The 15,238-nt window shown below is 40.4% G+C and overlaps 1 protein-coding gene across 1 annotated transcript in view; it reads left to right on the plus strand.

Annotated features, from left to right (window-relative positions):
* The first annotated feature begins 433 nt into the window (after window positions 1-433).
* The window catches only part of adkb (adenosine kinase b), a 253,614-nt gene continuing 238,809 nt past the window's right edge, over window positions 434-15,238 (plus strand). The window contains exons 1-3 of the mRNA XM_079577255.1: window positions 434-735; window positions 2,892-2,966; window positions 3,050-3,103. Coding sequence (XP_079433381.1) covers window positions 707-735; window positions 2,892-2,966; window positions 3,050-3,103 — 158 coding nt within the window. The 5' untranslated portion in view covers window positions 434-706. The remainder of the gene's footprint in view (window positions 736-2,891; window positions 2,967-3,049; window positions 3,104-15,238) is intronic.

Raw genomic sequence — 15,238 nt, forward strand, 5'->3', positions numbered from 1 at the left:
GGGACCAGTCCAGTTTATTGTTGAGATGAACACCCAGGTACTTGAAAACTGTCCACCTCCTCAATGTCCTCCCCCTGGATGTTCAGCGGTGTGTGCGGTAGTGGCTTCTCTATTTACTATTCAATACTATTTACTATTGAATTGTTAGCACATTTTCTGTCCATTTTGCACACCCTGAGTTTCCTTTCTTGAGAGCTGAAGGTAACAAGTGAATTTCTCTATTGTGAGATCAATAAAGGCTTATCTTTTCATATATAAAAGTCAACTGTTATTTATAGCGTATTCTGCAAGTTCTGCCTGATGCAACACTTGTTTTATAGCCCACTTCTTTCCTCCATTAAAAGTGAACACAAATGCTTGGAAGTTGGAGAAAAGTGGCAGAGCTTCATTGGAAAGACCATCTTCTACGCTGCAAAGCTACTCAATCTTACAAATTTCCCGGATTAGATGCTCCAAACCCTTTATGCCAGTTTAAGTGCGGGCAGCTGACCACTTTTACAGCCTCTTTATCTTATAGTGTCCGTGAGTCCGCTGGTTGTCTGTCCGTGCCAGAGGAGGGAAAGGACACCGCTGCATCCCACCGCTCCTCCCCGGGAAGCAAGCGTCTGTTCCCGCGTCGCTCCTCTCCTCCTCCCCGGCACCAGTGGGCACAGGTTGTCGGAGGCTTGCACTGCTCTCTTTTGGCGCATCGGGAAAGGGAACAAACATGTCGATCGGAAGGAGGATAACCTTGAGGTGAGAAACCGATGTGATTTGTCACGTGTCAGCAATGTTTTCATGTTTTTGTTAGCGTGAATGTTAGCTAGCTGCTCAGCTGTGCAGCAGGGGCGGCCAGCCGGAGATGTGAGCGTCGCAGACTTGCTTATTGCAAAAAATAACAAATGCAAAAAGAAAATTTGTGAATTGTATCGTTGAAGCTGCGCAAATACTAACGCGCTAACACAAAAGACAGGCTTCACAATATGACAGTAAATGATTAGCCTAGTAAAAGATAACAAAGCCAGCTGTTTTTAAAAGCAGTAGTTATGCTAAACAAACGCGCTTCCAAGTTGCCTCAAGTTCGGCAAGCTGCAGCCCGCCCCTCTCGTGTCTTGCCCTTTATTTCTTAATTAATCATTTTAATATTAAAAAAAATACATTACATTACATATGATAGTGCTTGTAATACTTACGTAACGTCAGCCTATCACATTGCATTTGTCCCTTTGTACTTTTAATGTTGCCATAGTAACAAACTCGCCACGGGGCAAAAAACAAATAAATAAAAAGCAAAAATAAATAAATAAAAACAATTAATCCTGTGCGGACTGTTGCACGGGCAGTGATCAAGTAAAATTTTATTTTGATTTTTAAAAGGCAATTTTTCTTGGTGGTGTTTTGCCGATTTTTTTCCTCATCACAAGACCAGGGCCCTAAACTTAAAGTGAATAATGACACATAACACACATCTTTTTGCATCTTAACATAGTGAACACAATTATATTTATTATATTATTTAAGATTTTGAGAGCATGTGTTGTGTTGATGGCAACAGTATAGTCCAAAATGTTACGCAGTGTACCTTTAAGGACCACTTCCTTCGAAGGCACGTTGCACATTTGTTTTTTTAAATAATTATAGCCTATATTAAAATGCACAAAGCTGTAGTTTTTCTTTCATCAGTGGTTATTGCAAATTTATTGTCGTGCCAGATTATTATAAAGACATCTATTATTCAGCACTTTAGATATCTGAGGCCGGGGAGGAAAACAAGTTTGTCATTCAGATAATTAAATGCAATTGCATGAAAACACGCTTCAACAATATTTTTCAATATCATTTTTATTTTTATTTTCATTTTATATTATTTGATTTTTGCTTCTTTACCCAGCGTTCACTCTTCTTTCCCACTGTCCCCAAAGGCATCTTAAAAATCACAGCTGTAGTTTCCTCCCTTTTGGCCAATCGGAGCATCAAAGCTGGCTAAGTCCCGCCCAGCGCCTGCACCAATCAGCGCGTGTGTCCAAAGTGCAGCGTGCTCTGTCAAACACATGCTGCTTCTGTAGTAGTGAGGATCCTCTCTCAACTTCTGGGCTTCAATTTAGGACCGATTTTTTTTTTTAACCGTTTTTACTGACAACATGCCATCTGCAAGGTAAGAAGGGGAGGACTATGCCTGCTTATCAAAGACTTTGTTCGGTTTAAATATCAAATAAAAAACAATGTGTATGAGAACTTGTCAAATGCCGGTAGCCTTTTAAAGTTCTTTCCCCTCCTAGCATTAGGCTTGTGGGAAACTTATCCTATTAGCCGGTTTTCATAGGAAAGCTTTAATGTTTAAGTCTATATATTACTTTTAGTGGATGAACTGAATTTTGTTAGCAAATCCTATCATGGTAACTACTATTTCTTGCAAACCCTGCTGCATGATGGGTTGTTTATGCCACTTTAACTGTTTTTTGTTTTGTCTAACCTACAAAAAGCAAACTGCAGTGAACCAAAGTTACGCAGCCTTGCTAATGGAGATGCATCCAAGGAATGTTAGAAATATGCTTTCCATCCATTGATTCCTGACACTCCCTTCTTGGAAATGCCTGTTTAGTCTATTTTTAATCTCACAGTATTTTCACGTCAAAGCAAAAACTAAGAAACTCCACGTTAACAACTTAAGATATTGTCCTTTTTAACCAATTTCTACTAAACTTTTTCACTTTTACTTCCTCTATTTTTTTTACAAGCTCACTTATGTATCTTCCCCTATTTATTTTGTTTTTGTAATAATCCCTGCAGCAGAAGCACGTGTCCACTTTTTACCAGTGTTGTCATTTGTTCCCTTGTTGACAACATCGTATGTGATATTTTGAGACGATCATTTTATCAACACAATTATGTTTTTGTGCTCCTTTTTGCAGCGAGAACACCCTCTTCGGTATGGGCAACCCCCTGCTGGACATCTCCGCTGTTGTTGACAAAGACTTCCTTGACAAGTATGAAAGTTTTCACATCTTAAAAACACCATATTTTGTAGCAAACATTGAACACGCGTTTGATTTTATTTTTTATTTTCAAGGTACGGACTGAAGCCGAACGACCAGATTCTCGCGGAGGACAAACACAAAGCGCTGTAAGTAAAAAGGCCCTCCACGTGTTTTAAGGCGAAGCGTGGTGAGAGTGAAACCAGATACGGGTCATTCATGGGACCGAGCACTACCACGCTGACGCTCGGACCGAAGGGCCCCCCGAAATAGAAACGCAAGCGAGGCAACCCGACACAGCCAGACACGCCCACATTTCACCCATAGTGCATCTGGACACAAAGCCACGCCAGGATTCTCCTCAATGCAGCTCTGATTGGTGAAAACCTGTGAACATACCGACGAAATAACATAGGGAGACCACAAATTGGCGTGGGAAGCAATGAGACACCTGTTGCAGTATTGTAACTTAGTTGTAGTAGTATTTGTAGTTGGAGGGGGGAAAAAAGGGTTACTTTGTGGTATTCTATGTTTTTATTTTTTTGTTACATTAAAGTGATAGTCTGGAAGTCTGTATGTTTTACAAATTTTATAAAATGTGCAAAATTTTCCTCCTGGTCTTGCATTTTGATGTAAAGCAAGTAATAACACATATATTATTATTTTTTGTAAAGTCCCTCCTTCCCGGATCAAAGCAACTAATCAGAGTCTAGCATCCTCCCGCATTGACCAGTGAGACGAGCTTTTCCTGTGAACCAGCCAGTCAGGTCCAATCAGGAGTAGGGGGCGGAGCTTGACTGTATACTTTTGAAGATTCTGTTCCTGCTCTCCTCATTTTGCAAACAGAGAAGGGGTTTCTGTTTTAAGAGGGGAGGGATTTTTGTTTACTTTCACTCTATCTCCTCACTTTGCAAACTTTCAGACTATCACTTTAAAGCTGTAGGGGTTTAAGACATCTAGATAACAATAACATTCTGTATAATCAATCCAATGTAAGTTCAGTCGTTTGTTTTAACTTTGTGGCAAAGCTAATACTGACGTAACCCTGTAGATGTTGTGAGCTGTAATTGATGCAATGTTCTTTTTGTTGCTTAGTCAGTGTAATATAAGTTGCACAATAGCAGCAGGAGCGTGGCAATGAAAATGACTTTCAAAAGTACCGAACTGGCCCGGACTCTTAATAATCATGAACATTTTATTGATTTCACACCTATTTTTATTTTTTTTACTTGAAATTATAACTCAAAATAGTTCATTTCCTCTAGAGAAAGGAAAGATTTATCAACCTAATATTTTTTTTTTTTCATTTATCTGTACAACCCATCCTGTTTTTAAACTGAAGTCTTATCACGGTCTGACCCTGGTCTTGGTCGGGTCCTGGTGTCATTTACAGTGGACATGACGGAGCATTGTTCCCGGCCGTTTTGTGATTGGTGCGGAGTGTGTCATGTGACTGTCCAGAGCAGCTTTATCAGCAGTTGTTCTTCGGTCAGAAAAAAAGCCACTAAAAGCTCACATTGTTCCCAAGGTCAGACTGGATTAGCTCACGGCTCGGACCAATAAGTCTCCCACAAAGCAAGCTACATACCGGCTTGTACACTAGGGCTATTTATCTAGTTTCTACTGTACTGTACTCTAGTTCTGTTAAGTAATACACTGTTTGCAGCAGTTGTAGTTACTTATAGTGTAGTTATAATATTAGTTTAATATGATAACACACTGATCTGAAAGTGTGTTATTATACATGATAACGTTGACCTTTTGTCTTTGTGCTTCTGGATATCCTTCTCCAGAGGCATCATGGTGACATTTGTGACCCAAAAACTTTACATATCTGTCTCTAAATACAATCACATCACTAACCTTTTATAAATGTCTGATAAAAGTCATTACTTATTTATGTTTTTTCTTCCTTGCCTCACCAAGGCTTTACTGTGGTCATTGTATGGTATGTTTTCAGCTCATGGTGGGTTTCATAAGAGCTCTGTCTGTGTCATAACAGGAAACCGCTGCTCTCACCACTTCCTGCTTGATATTCCCGTGTTTATAGAATCAAAGTATAACCTTCACAGATGTGTACAGTCACATTATACTGCCCTCATGTGGTGGCAACAGGAACTATGGGGAGAATTTGACCTTTCTGTGACCTCATGTTCTTTGTTCAAATGTGCAGCAAGATATTATCAATCATAGCCTTACATAAGCTGCAACCTTTGAGGCACTCCACAATCATATAAGAGTGATACAGTATGGTTAGGGTTTCACATTATACACTATTGCAAATATAATATCTTAATGTCAGGTTTGTGTGTAGTTGAAAGACAGATTGGCAGCAGTGGGCATCAGGCATTGATCACTTTAGATACTCCTTGGAAAAGACTTAACAGTGCCATAGAGCTTATTTCTTAAATTATTTATATCATTTTTATTCTCTTGTTTTCCAGACTGCCTTCAGTTTATGGCACTAATGGTTTCAAATATAGAAACTGGCCGTGCCAGCAGTGTTTGTTTTGTCAAACAGGACGGTAAACACAAGGTTCACTCGAGTCAAAGCCATTCTCTTTATTGACTGTTGGAAACTCTTATCAGCTAATGATAATGTTTGTAGGATGTCCGCTTGGTTGTTTGAAATGAATGCACTATACTGGACTGGAGTTGCCAAGGGTTAGGGTTAGGGCATATGAGGATGCAGTTTTCAGTATATGTAAACAATAAACATGCAATCATCATTTGAAAGCTGAGCTGTAACCACTGATTCTTACACTAGCACTAATTACTTGACAAAAGTTACTGTTTGTTTCCTCCAAAAGCTGAGGCTATTGTGGTCTCTATGATATTGCTTTTGTCAGTCTCTCAAATATGGCAAGAACTGTCTCTAAGGCCCAAGACACACAACCATGTTTTAGAATATAAATACTTATACCAGGGGCTCCTGCCCACTTTTCCAAGCGTACTTAATGCAGTGCGAAATCACTAAGTCAAATCATCCAGTTTTAATATGCTGAGCTTTCCCTTGTTGTTTTGTTTTATCCCACCAGGGGGTGACATCACCTCGCTGCTTGACTGTCTGATGCTTCTCTCAAGGCATATCATGTGATCAAAGTGAAAGCCCGCCTTTTTCCGCAGGGGACACTGTGGGCACATTACACAAGCTTTAAACAGACTACATCCTTTTACATCAAATTCCTCTGGGACTCACTCACTCAGCTCAGTCGAATCATTTTGCCTGATCTCAAAATGAAAGCTCAAGAGACGGTTGCATAGCTGGCAGACAGGAATTATTTTCTGAAAGTTGATTGTTTAGTTAAATGCAACATAATTGGCAACGCATTAGTAATAATAAGGCATTAGACTTATGTGGCATGTTTCCCAGATGCTCAAAATCGGTTTACAATTCATGCATTATTCATTCACTCCATACTTGGTGGTGGTAAACTACTATAGCCACAGCTGCCTGATGGAGACAAGGCTGCCAGTATGCGCCATCGGCCCCTCCAACCACTCTCTCACACACTGCTACTCACTGCTATTACTGACTTTTTTTTACATTGGCTACATTACCTAAATTAATGCTCCCTTTGCTATTGATGAGTGAGCATTCAAATAACAATTTTGATTTTATTGTGATTTTTCTTTCAGCCTTCGTGTTCAGAAAAAAGTGGTGTAAGTAGCTAACAATACTGAACTAGCAACAGCTGGATGCATGGGGTCTGTCAAGTTAACCTTGTAGTGGATTGTCACGCTTTATTCCAATCAGCAGAAAACATCCCGGCCAAAGTCCACCCTCTTCCTGAACAATTTAAAGCCTTTACAAATTGATATTACTGTGATCATTTGCCCTTTACGTGTGCCTAGGAAGGTTTGAATCTACTTCCTGTTTTATTTAGGCAGGTGGTCATAATGTTTTGGCTCATCGGTCCATATTAAGTTACAATTATCAGCCTACTTTACATCTCTCCCCATCCCTTTCTAATTAATTGTTTGCTCTTTTCATTCCAGTAAAGCCGCAGAGGTTGTTTGCTCGCAGCAATTACACCGATGCCTCCCCACTGCTATAGCCCTTTTTTTTCTCCCCCCCTATGTATTTTCTCACTCTCTTCTCTCAGGCTAAATGCAGATTAGCCGCGTCACACAATCTCGTCCAGAAAAACCAGAGTAAACTCCTCATTATGCCGTGTGACCCTCTCTACCTGATGAATAATTCAAAGCAGCAGTGTTAGCGCTGACTGGTATTAGCATTTGGGGGAGAAAACACACACACAGATAGAGAGAAGGATGAGGAGGAGAAATGCTGGGGGGCTTGTGGCGCTGACAAGACTCACTCCATGGGGATCAGCACTGGATAGAGACACGACGGTGCGATGAGTGGGAGCAACAATAAAGGATAAACTAGCGCTACCTGCTAACCTCCAAGTGTGTGTTTTGTAGAGATGTCTAGTGTGTCATTTCAGATAAGTCAGTACATGGTTTAGTATTGACGGTGGCAACAGAAGATTTATTATATGATAAACAATTGGGGGGAAAATCTACACGGATTACACTCTAGAAATCCAAAATGTATAGCTTTGAAAGAGACATATAAAGAAACTAAAGCAGATTATCTTTGCTAAGGTATTACCAATTGTACAATTAAAGTTTATCTAAATGCATTCACCTTAAATTTCTTCAAAACCCTTGAAAAAATGCAACAGCCATTAAAGTGCAAATGAGGTTTTATTGCTTTTGAAAATATGACTTATATAGAGAGTATCTACTGTAAGTAATAATTAATTTAAATTAATTTCTAATAATGTTATTTCAGTGAAGCAGCAATTTTAATGAAGAAATGTTAGGCAGAAATTTTTTTAAGTACTGACAGGAAGTGATATAGATAGAGGTAAAGTTTTTAAAGTCTAAGTACTTTATTTGTCATGATGCAACCGTGCAACAAAATTGTGTTTAGGTGTTTGTCTTGAGCCGCGTCGCCACTGTGGGCCAACCTGACCATTTTGTTTCTTGAGGTAGGGGAAACTGTGCTGCCTTCAGTGCTCCTCTGATCCTCTGAAACGGTGCAGCGCCTCCTGGGTTTGTCCCTGTTTCAGAGCGTGGTGCCCTGCACTGGTCAGCTCCACCTCCAACTTCCTCCTGTGCAGCTCCCTCCGCTCCACAACAGTCTTTCTCCATCTTCTGGGAAGAGCTTAGCAGTTAGTCTGTCTAAAAATAGTAGGGATAGAGGGCATGTGTGGCTTAGCTGTGAGTCTTGCCCGGATACCTCCTCGTTTGTCCCTTTTATTGTTTCCTCTGGATCCTCTTGTGACACCTCCACTGTGCTGCAGGTGTGGGGGGCTCTTGGTGCCTCTTCAATGTTTCAGAAGAAGAAATGTGTAGGTCTCAACTGTCTTTAGCTCATAAGCTAGCAGTTGACTCACTATTCTCCTATTGACGTAACATGGTTGGCACGGCAACAGGTTAAAATAGTTTGCCTCTATCTATGTCACTTCCTGTCTGTGTCAAATGAGGAAGTGAAACTATAAACTGTCGCTCTGAGTAGTTCTGCGCTCAGAGTGTGTTTGTTTTCACTGTTCTATTGAGTGTTATTCCCTTTGCTGCCTGCAGAGGGAGTTCCAGGCTATTTCAAAATCCTTGAACACATTGCGATGCCCACTGGGATCATTCCTCTGCTGCTACTGCCACAAGATACAGCCACTCAAGGCACTAGACTGTAATATAGAGACGTGAAACCTACAGCGCTGCTCAAATGTTTTATTGATAGAGTGAGACGGTCGATTTGAGCCCCCTTAAATCTGTACTCGAGTGTAAAAAACTGCACATCCAAACCTTTTAAATTATACAAAGGGATCTGGGCTGAAAGTAACCGTGTGTTTTTGTCTGTGCTTAAAGTGGGTCATAGCCTTCCTGTGTGAAGTCTTCGTTCACTGGCAGTGGGCAACAATCTGACAAACTCTGCTCCTGTCTGTCGACGTGCAGCTCCGCGTATGCTTTGCTTAGATCTTTGCCAATTAGCCATGCGCTCTCTCCCTTTTTGTACCTTTTTTAATTGCGGCAAATGAGTTGTTCTTGGGCCGAAATAAATATTTTGATTGCCATGGTAATGTTTGCTTTGATACTGTCGTCTGTGAGTTGAGATTTGGCGTACAAATGAGGGCAAATTAATTATTCCTCTGGCCTTTTATTCACTTGTGTGGTGACTGCAACTTGGTGCTACTGTAATACTACGTAAATAATTGTCTAAACTTTTTTTTGCACAGAAAATGAGACGTTCTAGATGGCCTAATTAAAAAGACATGTCATTAAATATTGAACACATTTCCTTAGTAAGTCTATTAGCCTACCTAGCATGGTTAGCAGTGGTTGGTATTATTGGCTTGACTGGCACGCTTTCCATTTATCAACATTTCTGACTAAAATATACAAACTTTATAAGTATATTCAAAGGGATGTTTAAAGATTTTTGACATAGGGTGATTTTTTTATTTTTTATTCATGCAGTCCTTATATTTGAAGAGTTTAGTGGTGCTGGGCTAGTGCTAGGCTAGCGCATGTCTATGGTAACTAGTAGCCTGAATGAAAAGCCTCTTCGAAATCGTCGGGTCGTCCTCCAAACGTTGCCATATCTAATTTGTAGAAAGCTCCTTTGTGAATTCCACGTGTAGTAATGCCGGCCACAGGTAAACAAACTACTGTAGATCCGGTATCACTCCGCCGCTGCCTAGCTTACAACCAGGAAGCTGGTGCTGCTCAAATATAAGTTCTTTTAAAAGCAAAATGGTTATATTTAAGAAAAAAAAATTCAGTCAACACAGACATTAACATCGATAGTCTGGTGTATAAATGATTTGACTCAGGTGCACTGTGCATGGGTCAGACTGTTTTTAATGCAGGCTACTAGTTACCATAGACATGCACTAGCCTAGCACTAGCCTAGCACCAAACTCTTCAGATATAAGGACTGCATGAATAATAATTAAAAAAAATAACTCTAGGATAACTATAGGAAATGAGTTACATCCTTTTTCAATTGATTTTGTGCACTACACAGGGCTAGGGTTAAAAATGGAATTAAAAAGCATTAAATTTGACTTGCTTCTGCCTGTATAAACCCTGACTATCACTGCCTCAAAAGTGTTATTTTTTCCACGCCTGGTGTTATTATTGACTCATTTCAGAACCGGCTAATTATCGCCGCTATGTGTTAAAGTCATATTTTTGCATGTTTTATTACTCCATTGATTTGTGTTCATTGCAGGGACCACACTGTTTAGCTCTCGCATTGAAATGAAGCTGGTGCTTAGTGGCTCTTTAACTCCGCATCACAGGAGGAGGCTGATGCAATCGTAATTACCGCCTCTCTCCCTCCATCCCTCTCCCTCCTCGCCTTCACTCCCTCTTTCCCTTTTTTCCCCCCCTTCACTGAAACCAGCAGGTGGCGCCACAGTGCGATCCTTCACAGTCAAAACCAGGTGCAAACAACAGTATCTTTTTGCATGTGTGGGCGTTCTTCTTATTCCCCCCCTCTCTCTCTCTCTCTCTCTCTCTCTCTCTTGATAATGAAAGCTAGGACAGGCTATTTTTATCCGCGTTTGATGATCCCTTTGGTGGACACATACTGTGCCTTGCGATGTGCCGCGCGTGCATGTGATGGGGGGGGGCTCGTGCACGTGGGTTCACACTGGGCCATATGGTTAGCACAGCAGGAGGAGAGGGAGAGCATAGAGATGCATCACCCAGAGCCTAGTATCAAGCTCTCAGATAAGGGCAGGCTTCACAACTCAATCCCCCAGAAAGAAGGCCCACAAGCCCCTTTCCGCGCAGTTATACAGTCACTGGCTTTTCTCCATAAATCGCTGCTGTGCCGGAGGGATGTGCGAAAACACCCACTGCTCACTGGCACTGTGGACACAAGGGGGCAGGAGGCTATGCTAGTATCAATGATGAAGTAAGGCAAATATGGAGGAGATATCCTCACTGTGAAGCCTTTTGGTGGCACCTAGTGGTGATTCACGAGTCACGACGTTCATGAATTTCAGATGGGGGTTTAATGTCTATTTTAATTCTTCTTTCCTTGTATGAATCAGTTTTATTTCAAAGGTTGTGCCCAGTATATGCATTGACCATCAGGGCTTGACATGAACCTGTTTACTCACTGACACTGTGGCTAGTCTTTTTTAAATGTTAGTTGTCATGTAATGTTTTTAAAAGCCATAATTTGATCAGAAGCAGTTAGCTTTTTATATTAATAAACTACTACGTACACCAAAGACATGCTGTAAATGGTTTAGAGAAGGTGGAAGCCTACCATTGTTTACTTTTATTAAAAAAAATCTGTATTATTATCTTCAATTTATTAGTATAGACTCAACTGGCCAGAGTGGCAAGTGAGAGTAAAAACACCTTGTAAAATTAAAGGTAAAGGTGCTTTATTGTCTGTATAGACCAGTGAGCAACAGTGAGCTATTACCTAATACCTAAAGGGGATCCTTAATAAAGATAAAGATTATGGATCAACGGAATTTGTCCTCTGCATTTGACCCATCTCTCGACAACCCGTAGGGAGCAGTGCGTCCCCAGTGGACCCATCTCCAGATGCGGACGCAGGCTGGTGGTCAGAAACACCTGGCTGGAGGATTCACCTGTTGCACATGTTTTTAGTGGTAGGGGAAACCGGAGTAACCGGAGGAAACCTACACAGACACTAGGAGAACATGCGAACTCCACACAGGAAGGCCCCGTCCAGGTGGGAATCTAACCTGTACTGCTACCGTGCCACCGATGAAATTTACAGTTGAAATTGACTCAAGAAGTGACTTCCTGTTTCAATCCAGCGTGCCAAAATAACAGCACACAACTCGTCTCACTGTTTAGTTCAGCCGGTACTTGCAACTTTACAAGAATATAATTAAATACACACATTTTAAGTGTTTTGTGTGTTAATAGTTGAAGAAAGTTGAACTGCTGAACTAATGAATAAGATGGGGCTTTTATTTTGTTGCGCTGGGTCGAAATTAATAGAGGTTAATTGAGAGATGTGATAATATAGCAACATCATGGCAGTTAGCATTCCATCATGGTAATAGCAGCAATTTGAGTGGAAAGTCTGCAATGTTATTCATTGATTCGCCATTCATTTTCCACTTTTAAATTTTCTATTTCTGTTTAGATCTGAATAGTTGGAAAAAGGGCCTTCCCCGTGTCGCACCAGAATGAAGATTGCATTTTAGCATAACTCTGGTACGTGGTTCAAAAGCGTAACATCAAAATAATAGGCGGCCTATCAACGGTGTGTGAAGTTGATAGTAGTGTCCAGGGAGTTGTCATCTTTGCTGCCACTCATAAAATGCAGATGTTTATAGGACAGGAACTTCACAACAGTATGGCTACAGAAGAGTATACCTATATTGACTGTAATTCGGCCTAATTGAATTTTTTTGGAGACACTGCCCTTATAGCAAGTTACATGTCAACTGCTGGCCATTATTGTGTGTAGACTCATATACCAGTATAGAATTAATAGAGCAAATTAACTGTTAATATACCACTTAGCACATTTTCCCTAATACAATAGTGAAATATTTGACTGTTTCCAAAAACCTGTGACATTTTGGAGTGACTAATTCTGGCTCATCCTCCGTGACCACTTTTCCCCCAAATCCTCGACTGTGAGCTCATTACCAGTGTGTTGAGTGAATGCTGCTGCGGGCTGCCTCTTATTAAAGGGATGTTCAGTTGTTGTCTGTGTTTTCTAATGCAATTACTCACCCATTATGACCATGTAATCGCATGCTCATTAATGGTGGAAGCTGCGGAGGAGCAACACTAATACAGGCTGCCACGTGTCCCCAAACCACACAAGCATAAAATCATAACATTTTCATAATGAGGGCTCACTCCACTCACTCTCCATCGATTTACATTGACTCGGCCACTTGGTTTTGTATGGTACGGTAGAGGTCCCTGAAATTAACCAAACTCCCTGCAAGTTCATATGATACAATTACTGTACGTTATAATTAGATGCACAGCATTTTTCTAGTTTACAATAGTGAAGGGGGAGGAAACAATTTTTTTCCCCACTCATATACAGATGCTCGTCATATGATTAGAATATCATGAAAAAGTGCATCCACTTCTGTTATTCAACTTAAAGCAGTACTAAGTAACTCTTGCCCCTAGAGGCCATGAGTGCAACTGCAGGTGTTGTAGCAAGTTGCAATTTTTTAACTTATTAATTGTCCATGAGAGTAAATACTACACTGAAAGAAAAGACAAAGGGAGAGAGTGATATTGTACATCCATTTACACAATGGAGATAATTTTTTTCACTCAAACTTGGCTGTAAATACTGTTTAAGTGGCGCTAGCTCGCAGCTAGCTTTGCCCGTTAGCCTGTTAGCTTCTTCTTTGTGATTCTATTTGTGTGTATTGGTTCCGGTCCGGTGGCAGTCAAGTTGCAATTGTGGTTTTCTGAGACACCTGGGAATCATCCCATTAATACTTGTATTACCCCCAGAGGGAAGACAAAAATAATGGTAAACAAGTTACTCAGTATTGCTAACTGTGAAACTAATGTATGATAGATGCAAAGTGAGATATTTTTAGCCTTTATTTGTTATCATTTTGATTATTATGGCTCAGCTTGTAAAAAAACCCAATTTAAAAATCTCAGATTTTTTTTTTTTAATGACTGTAAGCCATAATCATCAAATCATCAAACAAAGGCTTGACATATGTCACTTTGCATGTATCATATATTAGTTTCACATTTTAAGCTGAATAACAGAAATAAATGAACCTTTTCATGATATTCTAATTATATGACGAGCACCTGTAAAAACAAAAAAAATCAGGTTTTTAGCTTTAACCTCTTGCCCCCCACTTTAACCGAGCACATTTTCTCTGATTCGGCTTTACACATTTTTGTCGCACTTTTTCCGCTTAATTGTCACTATTTTGTTGTGTTTCCATCCTTTTTTTCGACGCTATTTTGGAGTTTGTATGTTTTCCTCGTGTCTCGGTTCTCCTTATGCTCCAGTTTCCCCTGCCACAAAAAACATGTACAATAGACCAGGATGAATGAAAGTGTGTCTGAGAGTGCGACTGGGGCACAACGGATGTAAATCAGCACTTTACAGACAAGGCTGAGGTCCTTTTTTTGTAATAATTAGCTCTTTTGGATCCAAAAGGTTGCAGCCCCGCACACAGCATATCAAACTTGATCTGTAATTCCAAGTAATCCACAATTTATTTTCACAAGTTGGCTGAACATTACAATAGTTCTGAGTGAATTTCTGTGGTCTATTAGCCAGCTTTTGTCCGTGCTCGTATTTCTGTGGTGCCCTAATGTTCCCGACGATAAGAAAGGCCTATTCATCTGCTGTTCTTCGCTTGGTTGTAACGACGAGAGAAAGTCCACAACCAAAGAGAAAAATGTGTCTCTTTCTAAAGGCTGGAGGCAGAGCAGGAGCAGATAATTATTGATTTGAAATGAGAAAAGATAAGGCTCAACCTTGGAGCCGCCACAGAACGGAATAATTAATGGACTTGTCTCACGTCGGGACCAAGCTTTCACTGCGAGACGATTGTATTGATTTTGAAAAGATAAACCTTGTAACCCTCTGACAAACAGTTTAATTGGACGGAAAAAAAACAAGATCCCTCTCGCTTTTATTGTTTTTGTTTATTCTGTTTAATACATCTGACCCATGGAAACAATTAGCAACAGAGCCAGGGTCTTGTGGGAATTGTAACATCCTGTTGTATGAATGCGACTTATGGCTGCTCATGTCTGTCAGGTCAAGGTTTGTTATGGTTGTCAGTCCATAGGGAAACAAAGGCGTGTGACTGTTTTGTAATGTGCATGAAGTGAAAATGATTGAGTTTTAATTTTTATAAAGCAGCTAGCTTGTAGCTTGGACCTATTTTAGTGCTCAGATCTGTTTTTCTTTCTTTTTTTCCCCCCAGCTTGGCCTAAAATCTACTGTAGCTGTTGTTGTTGTTGTTTTTTATACCAGTACTTGAAGTTAATGGCACTACATTATTGACATTTTTGACAGAAACTATCGCTTCAAGCCTTGTGATATCTTGGATTTCGATGCCGATGCTTGAACGATACGCTTTTCGATGCCTATTAGGGCTGCACAGTATATCGTAGAGCTGGGCGTTTTTTCCCCCTAGAAAAAAAATCTGTTTTTTTAAAGGGGCTAGATGCAAGTCATTTTATGCTCACTACTGCCACCTCAGGTCTTATGCGTAACTGCAGCCCCTTTAATGAATGACTCTGGACAAATA

This window comes from Gobius niger (genome assembly GCF_951799975.1).
Source record: "Gobius niger genome assembly, chromosome: 19".
Taxonomy (NCBI): Eukaryota; Metazoa; Chordata; class Actinopteri; order Gobiiformes; family Gobiidae; genus Gobius; species Gobius niger.